This window comes from Nyctibius grandis, chromosome 12, assembly GCF_013368605.1.
Source record: "Nyctibius grandis isolate bNycGra1 chromosome 12, bNycGra1.pri, whole genome shotgun sequence".
Lineage (NCBI taxonomy): Eukaryota > Metazoa > Chordata > Aves > Nyctibiiformes > Nyctibiidae > Nyctibius > Nyctibius grandis.
The window spans coordinates 1,033,854-1,048,021 of record NC_090669.1 but is presented as its reverse complement, the minus strand read 5'-3'; the positions used below and the strand labels follow the sequence as shown (position 1 = coordinate 1,048,021).

Sequence of the window (14,168 nt, the reverse complement as noted above, 5' to 3'; positions counted from 1 at the left end):
AGCTCCCCGTGCCACCGCGGGGTCCCGAGGGCCGGGGTGCCCATCTCCGGCCTTGGGGTGGGTGGTGGGAGCCGCGTGCTCTGGCTGGGGGGGTCACATCCAGGCTCTGCGCCCCACATCCCAACCCATGTCCTCTAGGGAGGGGACATGGGGACATGGGGGACCCCGTCCCCAGCTCCCCCCCCTTTGAGGCCTGGGCTCCTTGCCCTGCTTCTCGCCTCCTTCGTTTCCTGCGGGGAGCGGGAGCAGGGTTCCCAGGGACGCTCCGTTCCGGCTGTTTTCCCATTAATTGTTATTTTTTAATCCCATTAATTGTTATTTTTTAATCCCGTTGGCAGCCAGGCGTGCAGCCCGCCAGCCGCCCTGCCCCTGCCCCCGCCTGCCCGGGGCTGAAGGGCAGAGGGACGGGGCACCCCCGGCTATCCCCAGCCGGGCTCCCCCAGCCCAGCCCGGCCCCGGTCCCGGTCCCGCTCGTGGTCCCGGTCCCGGTCCCGGTCGAGCGGGGTGATGCAGCCCGGTGGTCCCAGCTGGGCCGTGCTGGGCAGAGCCGGGCAGGTGCCGTGGCGGAGGGTTGGTGGCCCCCGCGGCCCCCGCAGCGATCGCGGGGGGGTCTCGGGGGGGTCGGTGCGGTGTGAGCCGTCCCGGTCCCGCCCCGCTGAGTCACCGGCTGCCCGAGGGGGACGGGGCGGAGCGGGGCGGGGAGGGGCGGTTTGTGCCGCTGCACCGCGCCGAGCAGAGCCGAGCCGAGCTGCAAGGTGCCGAGCCGAGGCGAGCCGAGCCCAGCCGAGCTGCGAGGTGCCGAGCCCAGACGGGCGCAGCCGAGCCGAGCTGAGCCGAGCTGCAAGGTGCTGAGCCGAGCCGAGCCGAGCGCAGCCCAGCCGAGCCGAACCGAGCCTGAGCCGCGAGGTGCCGAGCCCAGCCCAGCCCAGCCGAACACAGCCGAGGCCAGACGAGCCGAACCGAGCCGAGCCGAGCCGAGCTGCAGGGTGCCGAGCCGAGCGGAGCCGAGCGGTGCCGGGGCAGCGCGCCCAGCCCGGCCCGGGCACAGGTATGGGGGGCGGCGGGGAGCGGCTGAGCCGGGCGCGGGGCGGGGAGGAGGAGCGGAGGTGGGGGGGGTCCCGTGTTTGCTTTCGGGGTTTCCAAGGCCACGGTGAGGGGCGCTGGCCAGCATGTCCTTACTGGGGATACTGGGGGGGGTGCTGCGGGGTGCTCGGTGCGGGGCAGGAGGCACCCAGTGGGTGCGGGGGCGAGCGGTGCCCCCGGCCAGGGGACCCCCAGGGCCCTGGGCATGTCACCCCTGCGGCCAGCCCTGCGGCACTGGGAGGGCCCTGCGTGGCTGGGACTGGTGCCACTGGGCAGCACCCTGGGGTGCCCGGTTGGCTGGTGGAGCAGGGGGTGCTCCAGGGGGGCTTTGGGCTGCACCCTGCGCCGGTGGGTACGGGGACATTTTGGGTCCCCGCACGTGAGCGGTGGGTGCGACGCCTCCGTCCGGGCAAGGACCCGGGATGTGGGTCATGGCCAAGGTGTGAGGTGGCTGGGGAAGCCTCCGTCCCTGCCTCGCCGCCTGGAGCCAGCCTGAATTCCCAGGCCGTGGAGCCATGAACCCCCCGGGCCCAGCTGCTCCCGGCTGCTGCCGGCCGCACAGCTGAGCCCCACGAAGCCACCGCCGCTTCCCATCCCGGGGGGGAACCACCAGCACGCCCCATTCCTCCCCTTCCCTCCCTCCGTGGGGCTGCCGGCGTGCCTCGACAGGGTGATCTCCCTCCCCTGAAATGCCTCGTGGGGGGATTCCTCCCCGCTGCCCGTCCCGGCACGCCGCCGCCGCGGGATGCGGGGATGCTCTGGGTGCTTCTTGCCCGCAAGCTGCCGGAGGGACCAGCGAAACCAGCTGGAGAATGGACATGAAGTCTCCTGGAATAACCTCCTGGCAACAAGTCCCGGTGGCTGTCGAGGAGGGAAGGCAGCCAAGGCTCGGTTTCACGCTCCGAGGGCTGCGGTAACCCCCCTCCAAGCTCCACCACCAGCCAGGAGCCAGGAGGGTTTCAGAGATGTGTGTGTGGGGGGACAAATCCTTTAAGCCCGGGCCTGCAGCCACGGTGGGTTTTGCCGTGCCCTTGCTGGGGTTTGCAGCCCCCACATGAATTAAGTCAAGGCCTAAAAATGCTGCATACTTGGTTGCGCTCCAGCTCTTAATCCCGCCGCCCCGGGGGGCTGCTATTCGCAGAGCAACAGGTTTGCAAGCAACTGCGTGCTGCCGGGATGGGGGACCCCCGGGGTCGGCCGGCCCCACACCTTGCGGTGGCACCCATGGGTGTCGGAGGGGTTAGCAGAGAGCGGGTGGCTCCCGGTGTGCCAGCACCCGCGCGGTACCAGCTGGGCGCCTGTTTTTGGGAGGGCTCCGACCCGCCGACTCCTTTCCCATCAGCTCACCGACAGCTGGGTTTTGGCAGGGAGCCGGCGCAGGGGGGCCCGTGGCCTCTGACCTGGCAACTGGGGTGCTGCAGCCTTCACCCTGGCTGTGCTTGGGACCCGGCTCACCCTCACCGGGCTCCGGCTTCCCGTGACAAACCCTAAATGCCTGGGAGGGTGATTTGGGGTGGTCCTGGGCCGCCCCGTACCTCCCTTCCCCGGCACCCACGGCACGGGCAGTCAATAGGGACGTTTCTCACGCGGAGGGGGACAAGGGGTGTTTTGGAAGCCGTTAAAAGCCAATGGGGTGGTTTGAGTGGAGGGAAGGGAGAAGCCGGCCCGCAGGAGGAGGCCAAGGGGTTGCTCCTGAAGCGGGCTGAGCGCACCCTAAGGACGGCTGTCTGTACCCCCTGAGGCTGGGGACGTGGCACGGGGTGCCGGGGGAGGCCAGCCTGCACCGCTTGGTTCCCGTTCCACGGCAGCCCTCTGTTCCCCGCAGGCGTACCTGGTCCTCGCACGCCGCCGGGCCGCGTTGCCCAGGCGCCGGAGGAAGCGCTGGTTTGATTTGTGCGATATTTCTGTCTGTTTTTTTTAGGAAATTGATTTTTTTTTTTTTTAAATATTGAACGTTAAGACCCAGCTTTAAGCAAACGCTCCATCTTGAGAGCCTCGGGCACCGGCGCTCTGCCTGCGCCAGCCTCCCCTCGGCTCTCCGCACGCCTGCCCAGGACAGGCTGGATGCCAGCGGCTGGCGAAGGATGGATCTGGCAGGGAGCTGTGCCGCTCCCGTGGGAATCTTTATCGCGTCTGGTTTTACCCCGTCGGCAAAACTCAGCTCACGGGTGCGGGGTGGTGTGTGTAACCCCGCAGCCAAGCCGAAGCGCTGCGCCCCATCCCGCGGCACGGGCTTGGCACAGCCGGGGCTGCCGGCGCGGCGCAGCTGCCGCTCAGCACCTCGGGCATTAATAAACGCGCCGGGTCGGACCCCGCCGCCCGCCGGTGACGGGAAAAGCTCGCATGCCGACGCCGTGAATAACGTGTGGGCCGGCCCCTGTGCGCACGGGCCACTGGCCAAGGACAAGGGTGCTTTGTGAGGCACCCGGGTGACCCATGCCGGGGCATCCCCTTTGTGTGTGGAGGGGTCCCTGCCGGGGTACCCGCCTCCTCGGGCAGCTCCAGCCCCAGGGCACATCGTCTGTGGGCCATGTGATGGGGGCTGGTCGCGTGCAAAGCTGCTCTGCATCTCGGGGAGCCCGTCCTGGCTCGCCTCTCCGTGCCTCAGTTTCCCCATCCGGTTCCTGAGACCTTGCCTGGGTAACGGGCTGCGGCTGACGAGCTGCGGGCTCGTTAGCATCTCGAGGAACAGAACGTCGGTGTATTTTTCCTAACGGACCTGGAAGGAAAACAGAGATAAAAGCCCCTGGCTCTCCCTGTTTCCAGTGTTTGTTCGAGGCGTCACAGCATCTTCCCTTCTCCTCGGGAAAAACGTCACGTCCAAAAGCCACGTGCCACCTCCAAAAGCTTAAATACCTGCTGCCAAGTCACCCAACGAGCGGGGAGCTTCTAGTAAACATCAGGCACTTTTTTTTTTGTGGGTTTTTAATCTTTTTTTTTTTCCCCATCTGCCTTCAGGTTTAGAGACCACAACGCTATTCCTTGGCTTTTGTTTCCGAGACCAGCATGTTCTTTTAATGCCCGGGGCTGAGCCTCCCTCTGTGCCAGCGGCGTGGGAGCTGCACAGCCCTGGCAGTGCGCCCGCCACCTCTTTTTATATGATTTGGCTGATTTTTGGGGCCAAACCAGGAGTTTTTCGATGCGTTAATTGTTCTTGGAGGAGTTGAGTCCTCTGGCTCCGGCAGCGGATAAAGCCATCGTGCCTTAGGGATGGTGGGGTGAGGCAGGGTTGGTGCCGAAGGGGGTCTTTGCTTGGTCACCGCGACAGCGAGGGGCTTTGGGAAGTGGGTGACACTGAGGAGATGCCACCCAGGGATGGGAAGATGACAGGGCAGGATCCAGACGCGGTGTGGGCTCGGTGCATCCGGCTCCCTCTGACTTATCCCGGATGGGATCTGCGTTTTCCCGCTGCGAAACCATTTTCGGGGGATTTTCTCTCGCTATTGTTCGGTTCAGGAAACAGCAATCGGTGTTGAGGCGAGCGGGACCATGTAGGGCTTGGAGGGGAAATACCAGCTCCCCCACCCACATCCCCGCAGGGATTTCTGGTCCCAGTTGAGTAACGGTTGGAAGGGGCTGATCCTGTCCTCCCGTCACCCCAATAAAACCCCGACGGAGCCGGCGCAGCGGGATGGGCTGAAGCCTCGTTGGGGTTCGGCGTTCCCCATCTCTGTGCCATGGTTGGCACGCTGCTCCGTTGCTTTTCCGTGCTCCAGGTGCTTCCCGTTGCCACCAGCATTTTGCCACCCCGGCTCCGCGCTTTTCAGGTACACGTGTGTGATTCCCAAGTGTGCAGCGAGGCACCGGGGCGCCGGCCCCATCCGCATCCAGCTGCTGCTGCCCAGCCGTGCCTGTGCCCTCCCCTCCCACCCCACACCCTGGAACGTCGTTAGTGCTACGCTCAATTATAACCATGGCAGCAGGTTAATTAACAACCCGAAGCCCCCGTCTTCTGGTGATAAACTGCTGGAAGGAGCAGACGGGGAGGGACGGCAAGCGAGCTGTGCCCGTGGTGACGTGCTGGCGTAGGATGTGCCCTGGAGCTGCGGTGGATGGAGAAACCTCTGTGAGAAGCCCGTGCTGGTGGGAGAGACGTGCGGCTGAGGGACCTGGGGGGGTTTAGCCTGGAGAAAAGGAGGCTGAGGGGAGACCTTCTCGCTCTCTACAACTGCCTGGAAGGAGGGTGTAGCGAGGTGGGGTCGGTCTCTTCTCCCAGGTAACAAGTGACAGGACGAGAGGAAACGGCCTCAAGTTGTGCCAGGGGAGGTTTAGGCTGGAGATCAGGGACAATTTCTCTACCAAAAGGGTTGTCAAGCCCCGGCACAGGCTGCCCAGGGCAGTGGTGGAGTCCCCATCCCTGGAGGGATTTAAAAGCCGTGTAGATGTGGTGCTGAGGGCCATGGGTTAGTGGTGGGCTTGGCAGTGCTGGGTTAACGGTTGGACTCGATGATCTTAAAGGTCCTTCCCAACCAAAATGATTCTGTGATTCTATGACCAGGACATTGAGTTTTCAACCAAGTGTTTTTTTCCCCCATCGGAGCACCCTTGGCTGCCTGGGAGAGCTCCCGAGCTTTTGCTGGTGATGCCGGTGGGTGCCCTGGCACCCGCTTGCTGCAAACGAAACAGGATTCGTCCACTCGATGGGTTTCGAGAAAGACGCTTTGAGAGCGGCACAGGAGTGGGGTGCGTCGGTGGCAAAGCGGGTGCCGGCTTGGCTGTGGGCATTGGCCAGTGTTCGGCTCCGCCGGCTGGCCCGGCAGCACCCACCGCTGCTGGGTTGGTGGGCCCTGGCAGGATGGGTGCCACCAGGCTTGACGCATCGCTGCGGTGACAGCAGGGCGAGGAGGAGGAGGCTGGGCTGCAGCTGCGAAGGCGGGAGGCACGATGGGCAGGGCTGCGGGTGTGAAGGCTGTGGGGGGGGGGAGCACCCTGGGGTGCTCAGCGCCGGCCTGGGTGCGGGTCACAGGAGCCCCGGCTGCAGATAAAGGCAAAGCAAAGGGGGCTGGAGCAGCGCAGGGTGAAGGGGTGGGGAGGGGGTGCGGAGGGTGGGCGCGAGGGGCAGGAGGGGTTTGGTGGTCGCCGTTGGCATCGCCGGGGCGAGCCCCTTCCTGCCGCGCTGAAACGCCGGAGTGGTTTGCAGCGTGCCGAGCTCCTCGGCTGATCTGCAGGAGCTGAAAGCACCCGAGAAAATAATTTTAGGGCTGGCCAATTAGGAAACCGCCGTTTCCTTCTGCTCCTGTCGCCCGCGATAAGAAGCCGAGGCTCAAACCGAGCTGTGAAGCAGGGAGCGGATGAGGGGACCCCTCCCGTGCCCAGTCGTTGGCGGTTGGTGCCTATGCCAGAGTGATGGGGCACCCTCTCTGTGCTGGGGACCCGGCTGCCGGCCTCCCCCATCCTTCCAGCCCCGCAGCTGGGATGCCTGGTGCTCCGGGCTCCTCCTGGTGGCAGAGGCACCGGGGAGCTGGCCGTGACACTGGCCAGTGTCCCGCAGGCACAGCCTTTGCTCTCCACCCCCTGACCCCACGCTATGGGTGATACCCACTCACGTGGCCCCTTTCCTTTGTACCCTTCCAGGCTCTGCTTTCTTCTCGGAGGCCAAGCCAAAGCAGAGAGCTGCCCGGGATGAAGGTCCTCCTCCTGCTCCTCCTCTTCCCCCTCCAAGGTAGGCTGCCCCAACGTGTCCTGCCCTGGGCCCATGGGCCAGGTTTGGGCTGCTGGAAGTAATTGGCAGCCCCAAAAAATTGGCTGGGAGGCACCAATGGGTGTTTGTAGTCGTGGCTTCCACAGAGACGAAACGGCTTGTGGGCTGATGTGCCTCTGGTGGGGTGTCTGGGGCAGGATGGGTCCTTTCCAGAGAAAGGAGATGCTCTCCTTCCATCCCTTTTGGGGATCGTAGAATGGTTTGGGTTGGAAGGGACCTTAAAGCCCATCTAGTTCCAACCCCCCTGCCATAAGCAGGGACACCTTCCACCAGACCAGGTTGCTCCAAGCCCCATCCAACCTGGCCTTAAATGGATGGTTAAATCCATTAAATCTCTGGGATGGAGAGCTCCTCTGTCGGTCTCCGCTGACGTGGGTAGTGGCACCTGGGAGAGGGTGGCACCAAGAGATGGGAAGTCCTGCTGCCTCAGGAGCCTCGGCTGCCTGGCAGACCCTCCCAGCATGGCCATGGGGATGTTGGGGAGGTGGCCAACATCATGCAGCCCATCCAGGACGGGGTCAGGGTGTCTGGGGCAGAGAGCCCGGCATGCCCTGTGCGATGGCTGCCACGGGGTGCGGGGTTTGGTGGCCCCTCTGGCTGAACCGGCACCTCCACGCGCTTGTGTCACGCAGGGGTGGGAGCCACCGGCCGCCGGGAAGAGGACTTTCGCTTCTGCGGTGACCGGAACCAGACCCAGAACAGCTCCGTCATCTACGAGCACGGCCCTGCCGCCATCTCCATCGAGAACACGGCCCAGGCGCTCATCATAAAAAGGCCCTTTTTGCCAAACAGGAGAAACTCTTACTACAAGTACCGCTTGCCCCCCGTTTTGGGCAGGTACCGCTTCTGCCTCTACTGGTTCAAGGCCAACAGGACCCTGAGGCTGGCGTACGGGAAGCAGAGCTTCCTCCTGGGTGGGGACCTGTCCAGCAGCATCACCCGGGGGAATGAGAGTCAGAAGACTGAAAGAACCAACATGACCATCTTCAACGTGTCCTACATCTCAAAGGGCGGGAAGAACACCTCCCTCAGCAGCGCATCTGAGTTCTTCTTCCCCGGTAAAGGCAGTCACCAGCCCTGGAGGTGTTTAAGAAAAGACTGGATGTGGCACTTAGTGCCGTGGTCTAGTTGACACGGTGTTAGGTCAAAGGTTGGACTCGGTGATCCCAGAGGTCTCTTCCAACCTGATTGATTCTGTGATTCTGTGAAATAAAGGGTTCGTTTCATCCCCAGCCCATTCTCTAGCCATCAGCAGAGCATTGGTGGTGGCCCAGTATGTCCTACAGCATGGAGACACAGCTGAAGGGTGAGGGAAGGGGACGTAGGTTTGCTTGAAGCAGCCCAGAGGCAGGCCGGGTAGCTCCCTAGAGATGAAGATGGGACATTTTCAAGTGTTTTGCCCCCTAAAATCCCGGGAAATCATGTGCTGTGCAGAGGTCTCTGTGGGTCCCGTCTGCAGTGCTTGGCACCTAGCTAGCCTCAGCTAGCCTGGTCCCGATGGCCTTGGTGGGAGCCGAGCTCTGGGCAGCAGGAGAAGCCCTCTGGGTTGGGGTCTCCATCAGCTCCCTGGGCTTGGGGTCACTTTGAAGCCCTCTGCTTTCTGCTCCCACCAGGGCTGTGCTTGGTTGGTTCGGGACACAGGGAAGCCGGCTCTGCCCGTGCGTTTCATGGCGTTTCCTTTCGTGTGCCCATCAGCCTCTCCAGAGACCATGCCCGTCTGGGAGCAAGACGTGGAGGAGCAGCTCACCACCTTGGACAGCCTCATCGCCCAGCCCCTGGCGTCGGCCGCAGGAGCCACGGAGCAGCGGATGCTTCGACGGTGAGTTCCCGGCTCGTGCCATTCCCGCTGCCACCGGTGCGGTGCCCGCTGCATCCTGCTCACTGCACCCCTTCCCCGACAGCAAACTCGGGGAGCTGGAGAAGACGCTGGCCATGGTGGAGCTCGAAGGGCAGAACCAGACCTTTGGGAAGGCCACCGTGCACGCGACCGTCCTCAGAGTCCAGCCCACTTGGGCTCCTCGGCACCTGGCCTTTGCTTCCCAAAGAGAGGTGGGTCCTGGGCAGCCTGCCCTGGTGGTCTTGGTCCACCAGCATCCTCTCCCAACCTCTCTCCTGACAAGCCTCTCCTTGCAGGAGGGTGGAGAGGTCCATGGGTTCGCAGTGGACCTGCCGAGCAGCCTGTTCATGACAGCGAAGGACAGGGAGGAGATGGTGGAGCACAGGGTGCTCCTCATGGACATCAACAGCCAGACCATGTTCCAGGTAACGCCCACACGCATGGCATGGTGGGATGTCCCTGCTGTGCCAGGGGCTCCAGTGGGAGGGGATGCCACCCTGACCAGGTTGCTGGTGCTCGCTCGGAGAAGATGCTTCAAAGATGAGCTAGAAGCTTGATGGGGAAAGAGGCATGTGATCTCCTTCTTGGGGACTCTCGCCTGCCTCATGCCCAGCAGCAATCCTTTCCCATGCTGCCATCGGCTCCTCTTCTCCCACAGGATGAAAACAGCAGCCACGTCCTGGGTGACAAGGTGGTCGGCATCTCCCTGGTGGACACGGTGGTGACCAACCTCTCCGATCCAGTGGTCCTCACTTTCTTCCATGACCAGCTACCGGTAGGTGGGGAAACAGCCTCATCGAACCTGATCCCACCAGGAATGGAGGGGTAAGGAGGGCTCAGGCCCTGCCAGCTTCAAGAGTGGTCACGATCCAGCAGGTCCATGCCCTTGGCCTTGCAGGGTCTGCTACGTCTTCTGGGGCTGTATCACCATCATGGCTTCACTGTGTGCGCTGGTGGTGGTGCTGCCTGTGCCTGTCCAGGAGATGCTGCTTTGCAGCTGTGTCACCTCCAGCACAATCTCCAGGGCTGGGGGACACCTTGAGTTAACAGTCCCTTGGCTCACTCATGGCCCTGTCAGGTGCCTGCTCAAAGCTGACCCCCTTGTTTGAAAAAGGGGACCTGGGAGGAGATATCTGCTCCATGAGCTGCCAAGAGAATGGTCTCTGCCTGGAGCCTGCTCCCATGATATGGGACTGTTTGTCTCCTGAGACCATCTCGCCTCCTGTCCCATGTTCTCCCCTATGAAATGTGGTGTCTGGGCAGCAAACCCACAGCTGCATCCTGACCAGGGCCCGTGGTTTTGTCATTGCAGAGGAACGTGACCCCGCTGTGCGTCTTCTGGCAGGAGGACACCACCGGTGAGTGCTCCTGCGCTTGGGTGGGAAGCTGGGAGCTGCCTTTGCTCCTTTGCAGGGTACCATGGACCTGCTGGTAGGGGTAACAGTCGCTCTGCACCTCCCTTCCTCGCTCCAGCTCCATCAACCATTCCCACGGGGTTGATTTCAGGTTTTCTCCTCCATAGCTGACCTAAGAGCTTTCTCCTTCCCCAGGGCGGGGTCCTGGTGCTGAGGGTGCTATCTGAGTGTGTGTGCTTGGCATGGGACAAACTGGGACCCCTACTTTTGTCCTCCCCCCCTGCCATGGACACCTTGCCCTGAAGATCCACAGACCCGAAGCAGATGTTCCTGCTGCTCACCAGACGCTCTCCCTTTCTCTTGCGCAGGCAGCTCTGGGAGCTGGGACAGCTACGGTTGTACAACAGCGACAGGGGGCAGCCAGACGGACTGCAGATGCAACCACCTCACCTACTTCGCTGTGCTGATGGTGGGTAGCACCTTCCCGCAGCTCTCTACATCGTTCCCAGCGGCTGTTCTTCCTCACCATGTCTTCTTCCTCCTTCTCCACAGGTGTCCTCCCCGGAGATCACCTACATACACAGGGATTACCTGAGTTTCATAACCTACATCGGTTGCCTGATCTCAGCTTTGGCATCCATTTGCACCATCTTCTTCCTCTACTTCAGGTACGGTCTGACAGGTGACCCCGTGCTCCTTGTCTGTGTCCTGTCCATTGCCACTACACCTGGGTGGGTGCAAGCTTTCCAAACGCAGTTGGTGGGCTGGCTAGAAGCACGATCAAGGCCAGGTTGGATGGGGCTTGGAGCAACCTGGTCTAGTGGAAGGTGTCCCTGCCTGTGGCAGGGGATTGGAATTAGATGGGCTTTAAGGTCCCTTCCAACCCAAACCCTTCTATGATTCTATTCCATGATTCTATACGGTGAAGGAGCCATGCTTGAAGAAAGCAGAGTTCTCCTCTCCAGAAACCACCCCCTTGGTCAGGTCTCCCACAGGGTGCTCGAAATCTTCGTCTGTTTTCAAAGATATTTGGAAAATCAGCTTGGGTGTCATGGGTCCAGCAAGCAGAAGCCTGCAAAGACCTTTTCAAGGGCCTGGTGGGGAACATCAGAGTCTTCTCCTGAGTCATGTCACTGGATGATTCAGAGCTGAAATGACATCTCTCCCTAACTCCCATGGCCTAGACCTGAAATGCAGAGGCAGCTGCAGGGACCTGAATTTGCATGTGAAACGGGTGGTCCCACCTGTGGGGTGAGGGTCTCAGCCCCTGGCACCACCAGAGGGTCTCCTGGCTCTTCTGGCTGGGGTGAGTTGCCGGAGCTGTGGGGTGTTGCAGGACACAGAGGATGGCAGATAGGCATGGTGGTGAGGTCTTCTCCCCCTTGCTTCTCCAGAAGCAAGCAGCGAGACCAGATCACAAGCATGCACATCCACATGAACCTGCTGGGCGCCATCTTCCTCCTGGACGTCACCTTCCTCATCTCGGAGCACTTGGCTTCCAGCAGCAGCGAGGCGGTCTGCAGAGCCGGGGGGCTGTTCCTGCACTTCTCCCTCCTGAGCTGCCTCACCTGGATGGGCATCGAGGGCTACAACCTCTACCGTCTCGTGATTGAAGTCTTCAATGCCTACCATGACCACTTCCTCCTCAAGCTCTGCCTGGTGGGCTGGGGTGAGCATGGGGGAGGCAGAGGTGCCCTGAGGGCACAAGCAACGAGGTGGAGGGGCACCTGGGTAGGTCTTTCCCACCATATACAGTGCCTGGATGGGGATGGAGATGTAGCTGTGGGGAAGCAGATGTCTAAGAGAAGAGGGGTCTCTCTATTAGGAGGCTTGGTGGCTGATTGCAGAAGCTGGGTGGGTCACCCTGGGGATTGCCCAGCAAGGGAGGCATGTGAGAGCCACTGCTTGGGGTCTTTAAGTAGTTATGGGTTGCTCTCTTTCTGAAAGAACCATCCAGGACAGCCCAGAGAGACGGGCTTGATGCAGGCAGCACCCACGCATGTCTGCCATGCTTTGGGCAGGAGGCCGTGGCAGGAAGATCTCATGATCTTTTGCAGCCTAAAATTCCACGGCTGTGGGAGACCCCTGGCTGGGGTCAGTGCAGCACAGGTCCCTCCTGGGCTGGGGCTTGCACCAGGTGTCCTTGTTGCATGCTCCATCCTCGGTTCCCCCTTGGGAGGGAGGACGTTGGTTTGTACTCCATGCGGGGAGAAAGGGGCAACGAATCCTTCCAGGAGGTCCGAGGGCCGGGGACTAGGGCAGCCGCTTCACTCTGTTCTTGCCACCCAGGACTCCCCTTCTTCTGCGTGACGCTGATCTTCCTGGCTAGCTGGACGAACTACGGCCCCTTCTCTGTTCCTATCTATGAATCCGTTGGTGGCAAATCCACCAACGCCACCATGTAAGTCCTGGGAAATGGGTTGCCTGGTCCCTGGTCTTAGATAAAGTCAATTGGCTGAACCTTCACTGTGTCCTACAGGCTTTCCTTAGCCCACCTGGGGCTTTTCTGGGCCTTTGGGCAGGGTGGTGGTGGGGGGATGCCCTGTCCCTGTTTAACTAAGCTGGGCACTGGGTTTGCACCACACCTTCGTGCTTCCCCCAACCCCTCCAACTCATGTCCCCACGGGATGACGCAGCATAACCCTCTGCCCATTCTCCTCCCTCCAGATGCTGGATCACGAGCCCTCTGATCCATAATGTTGTGAACCTGGGTTTCTTCAGCCTGGTGTTCCTCTTTAACTCGGTCATGCTGGGGGCCATGGTCCGGGAGATCCTCCGGCAGAACAAGAAAGGCCACAAGCTCAAGCACGTCCTCGCCCTCTTTGGTCTGAGCATCCTGCTGGGCATCCCCTGGGCACTGGTCTTCTTCTCCTTCACCTCCGGCGTCTTCCGCCTCGTCTCCCTCTACATCTTCACCATCATCAACTCCCTCCAAGGTGAGCATGGAACGTCAAGCTCCTCTGAAGGGCACTGAGGCCTTCACCGGGTATCGGTGGGGTGGTGACAGGGTGCGAGAGGAGCTGTCCCTGGCAGGCTGGCTGGCTCGCTCTCGGCTGCTGTTGGTCCCTCGAGAGGGTTCACCCACCTTTCCTCCCTCCTCTCCCAGGTTTCCTCATCTTCCTCTGGTACTGGACCATGGTGCTGCAGGCGAGAAAGTCCCCTGACTCGCAGAGCAGCTCCGACAGCGTCAAACTGCAGCCCAACAGCAGCCAGAGCCACCTCGGCTGAGCCCTGTGCTGGCCACGCCGTGCCGTGCTGGGGCTCCCCGTGCAGGGGGCAGCCACGGGAAGGACCGACGTCCGCTTTGCTACTGCACCCGCCTCGTAGGGCTACTAGGAGCCCAGGGACCCGCAGCGGGGCTGGTCGCCCCTCGCCTCTGCTGGCCCCCTCCCCAATTTTCCCATCCCACCGCTGGGCAGTGGCGCGTCCCTCGGCTTGGCATCCTTGGGGCAGGAGGGAGGGATGCTCGCCCGGGCAGCGCGGGCTGCAGAAAGCAGACAGGGCAGGGACAGTGTCCCCAGTGCCTCTGGGCGTCCCCTCCTGTGCCCCGAGGCCAGGGATGATGGGTGGGAGAGGTCCCATCTTCAGCCCTTGCTGGTGGTCACCGAGAGGGTCCTTCCCCAGCGCAGACAGGATAACTGTGCCCCCGCGACACCTTCTAGCAGCTGAAATAATCTATTTTTGTTATTTTTGTTGAATGTATATTTTGGATGGTGTAGAAGACTCGTGCCGATTAAAGCTGTTCCTGCTCGGAGCGCGGCTCGCTGGGGTCTCTCTGCTGGGCGCGTTGGTGGGATCCATCCCTCAGCCGGGGTTGTCCCATCCCCGGGGCAGGACCCAGTATTTCACCCCGTAGGATCCTGCTGAGCTGGGACCGGTACCAGCTCTCCCAGCAGCCCGGTGCTGTAGGGGTTATAGAAGCACAGAATCACAGAACCGTTTGGGTTGGGAAGGACCTTTAAGACCATCAAGCCCAACCGTTAACCCAGCACTGCCAAGGCCACCACTAACCCATGGCCCTCAGCACCACATCTACATGGCTTTTAAATCCCCTCAGGGATGGGGACTCCACCACTGCCCTGGGCAGCCTGTGCCAGTGCTTGACAACCCTTTCCATGAAGAAATTGTCCCTGATCTCCAAACTAAACCTCCCCTGGTGCAACTTGAGGCCGTTTCCTCTCGTCCTGTCACT

The 14,168-nt window shown here is 61.8% G+C and overlaps 1 protein-coding gene across 1 annotated transcript; it reads left to right on the top strand.

Annotated features, from left to right (window-relative positions):
* Window positions 1–710: 710 nt before the first annotated feature.
* On the top strand, window positions 711–13,730 carry ADGRG1 (adhesion G protein-coupled receptor G1). Its single transcript, XM_068411153.1, has 14 exons — window positions 711–1,048; window positions 6,658–6,745; window positions 7,417–7,842; window positions 8,480–8,603; window positions 8,686–8,833; window positions 8,918–9,046; window positions 9,280–9,396; window positions 9,934–9,979; window positions 10,345–10,445; window positions 10,529–10,644; window positions 11,371–11,645; window positions 12,266–12,377; window positions 12,644–12,912; window positions 13,083–13,730. The coding sequence occupies exons 2-14, from the start codon at window positions 6,706–6,708 to the stop codon at window positions 13,202–13,204; spliced, it is 2,025 nt and encodes a 674-aa protein (XP_068267254.1). The 5' UTR covers window positions 711–1,048; window positions 6,658–6,705; the 3' UTR covers window positions 13,205–13,730.
* The last annotated feature ends 438 nt before the right edge of the window (window positions 13,731–14,168 follow it).

Coding starts and splice junctions, on each gene's coding strand:
- ADGRG1 (XM_068411153.1), top strand. CDS start 6,706: ATGAAGGTCCTCCTCCTGCTCCTCCTCTTCCCCCTCCAAG. Junction 9,047..9,279: donor ACAGCCAGACCATGTTCCAG/GTAACGCCCACA, acceptor CTTCTCCCACAG/GATGAAAACAGCAGCCACGT. Junction 10,645..11,370: donor ATCTTCTTCCTCTACTTCAG/GTACGGTCTGAC, acceptor TTGCTTCTCCAG/AAGCAAGCAGCGAGACCAGA.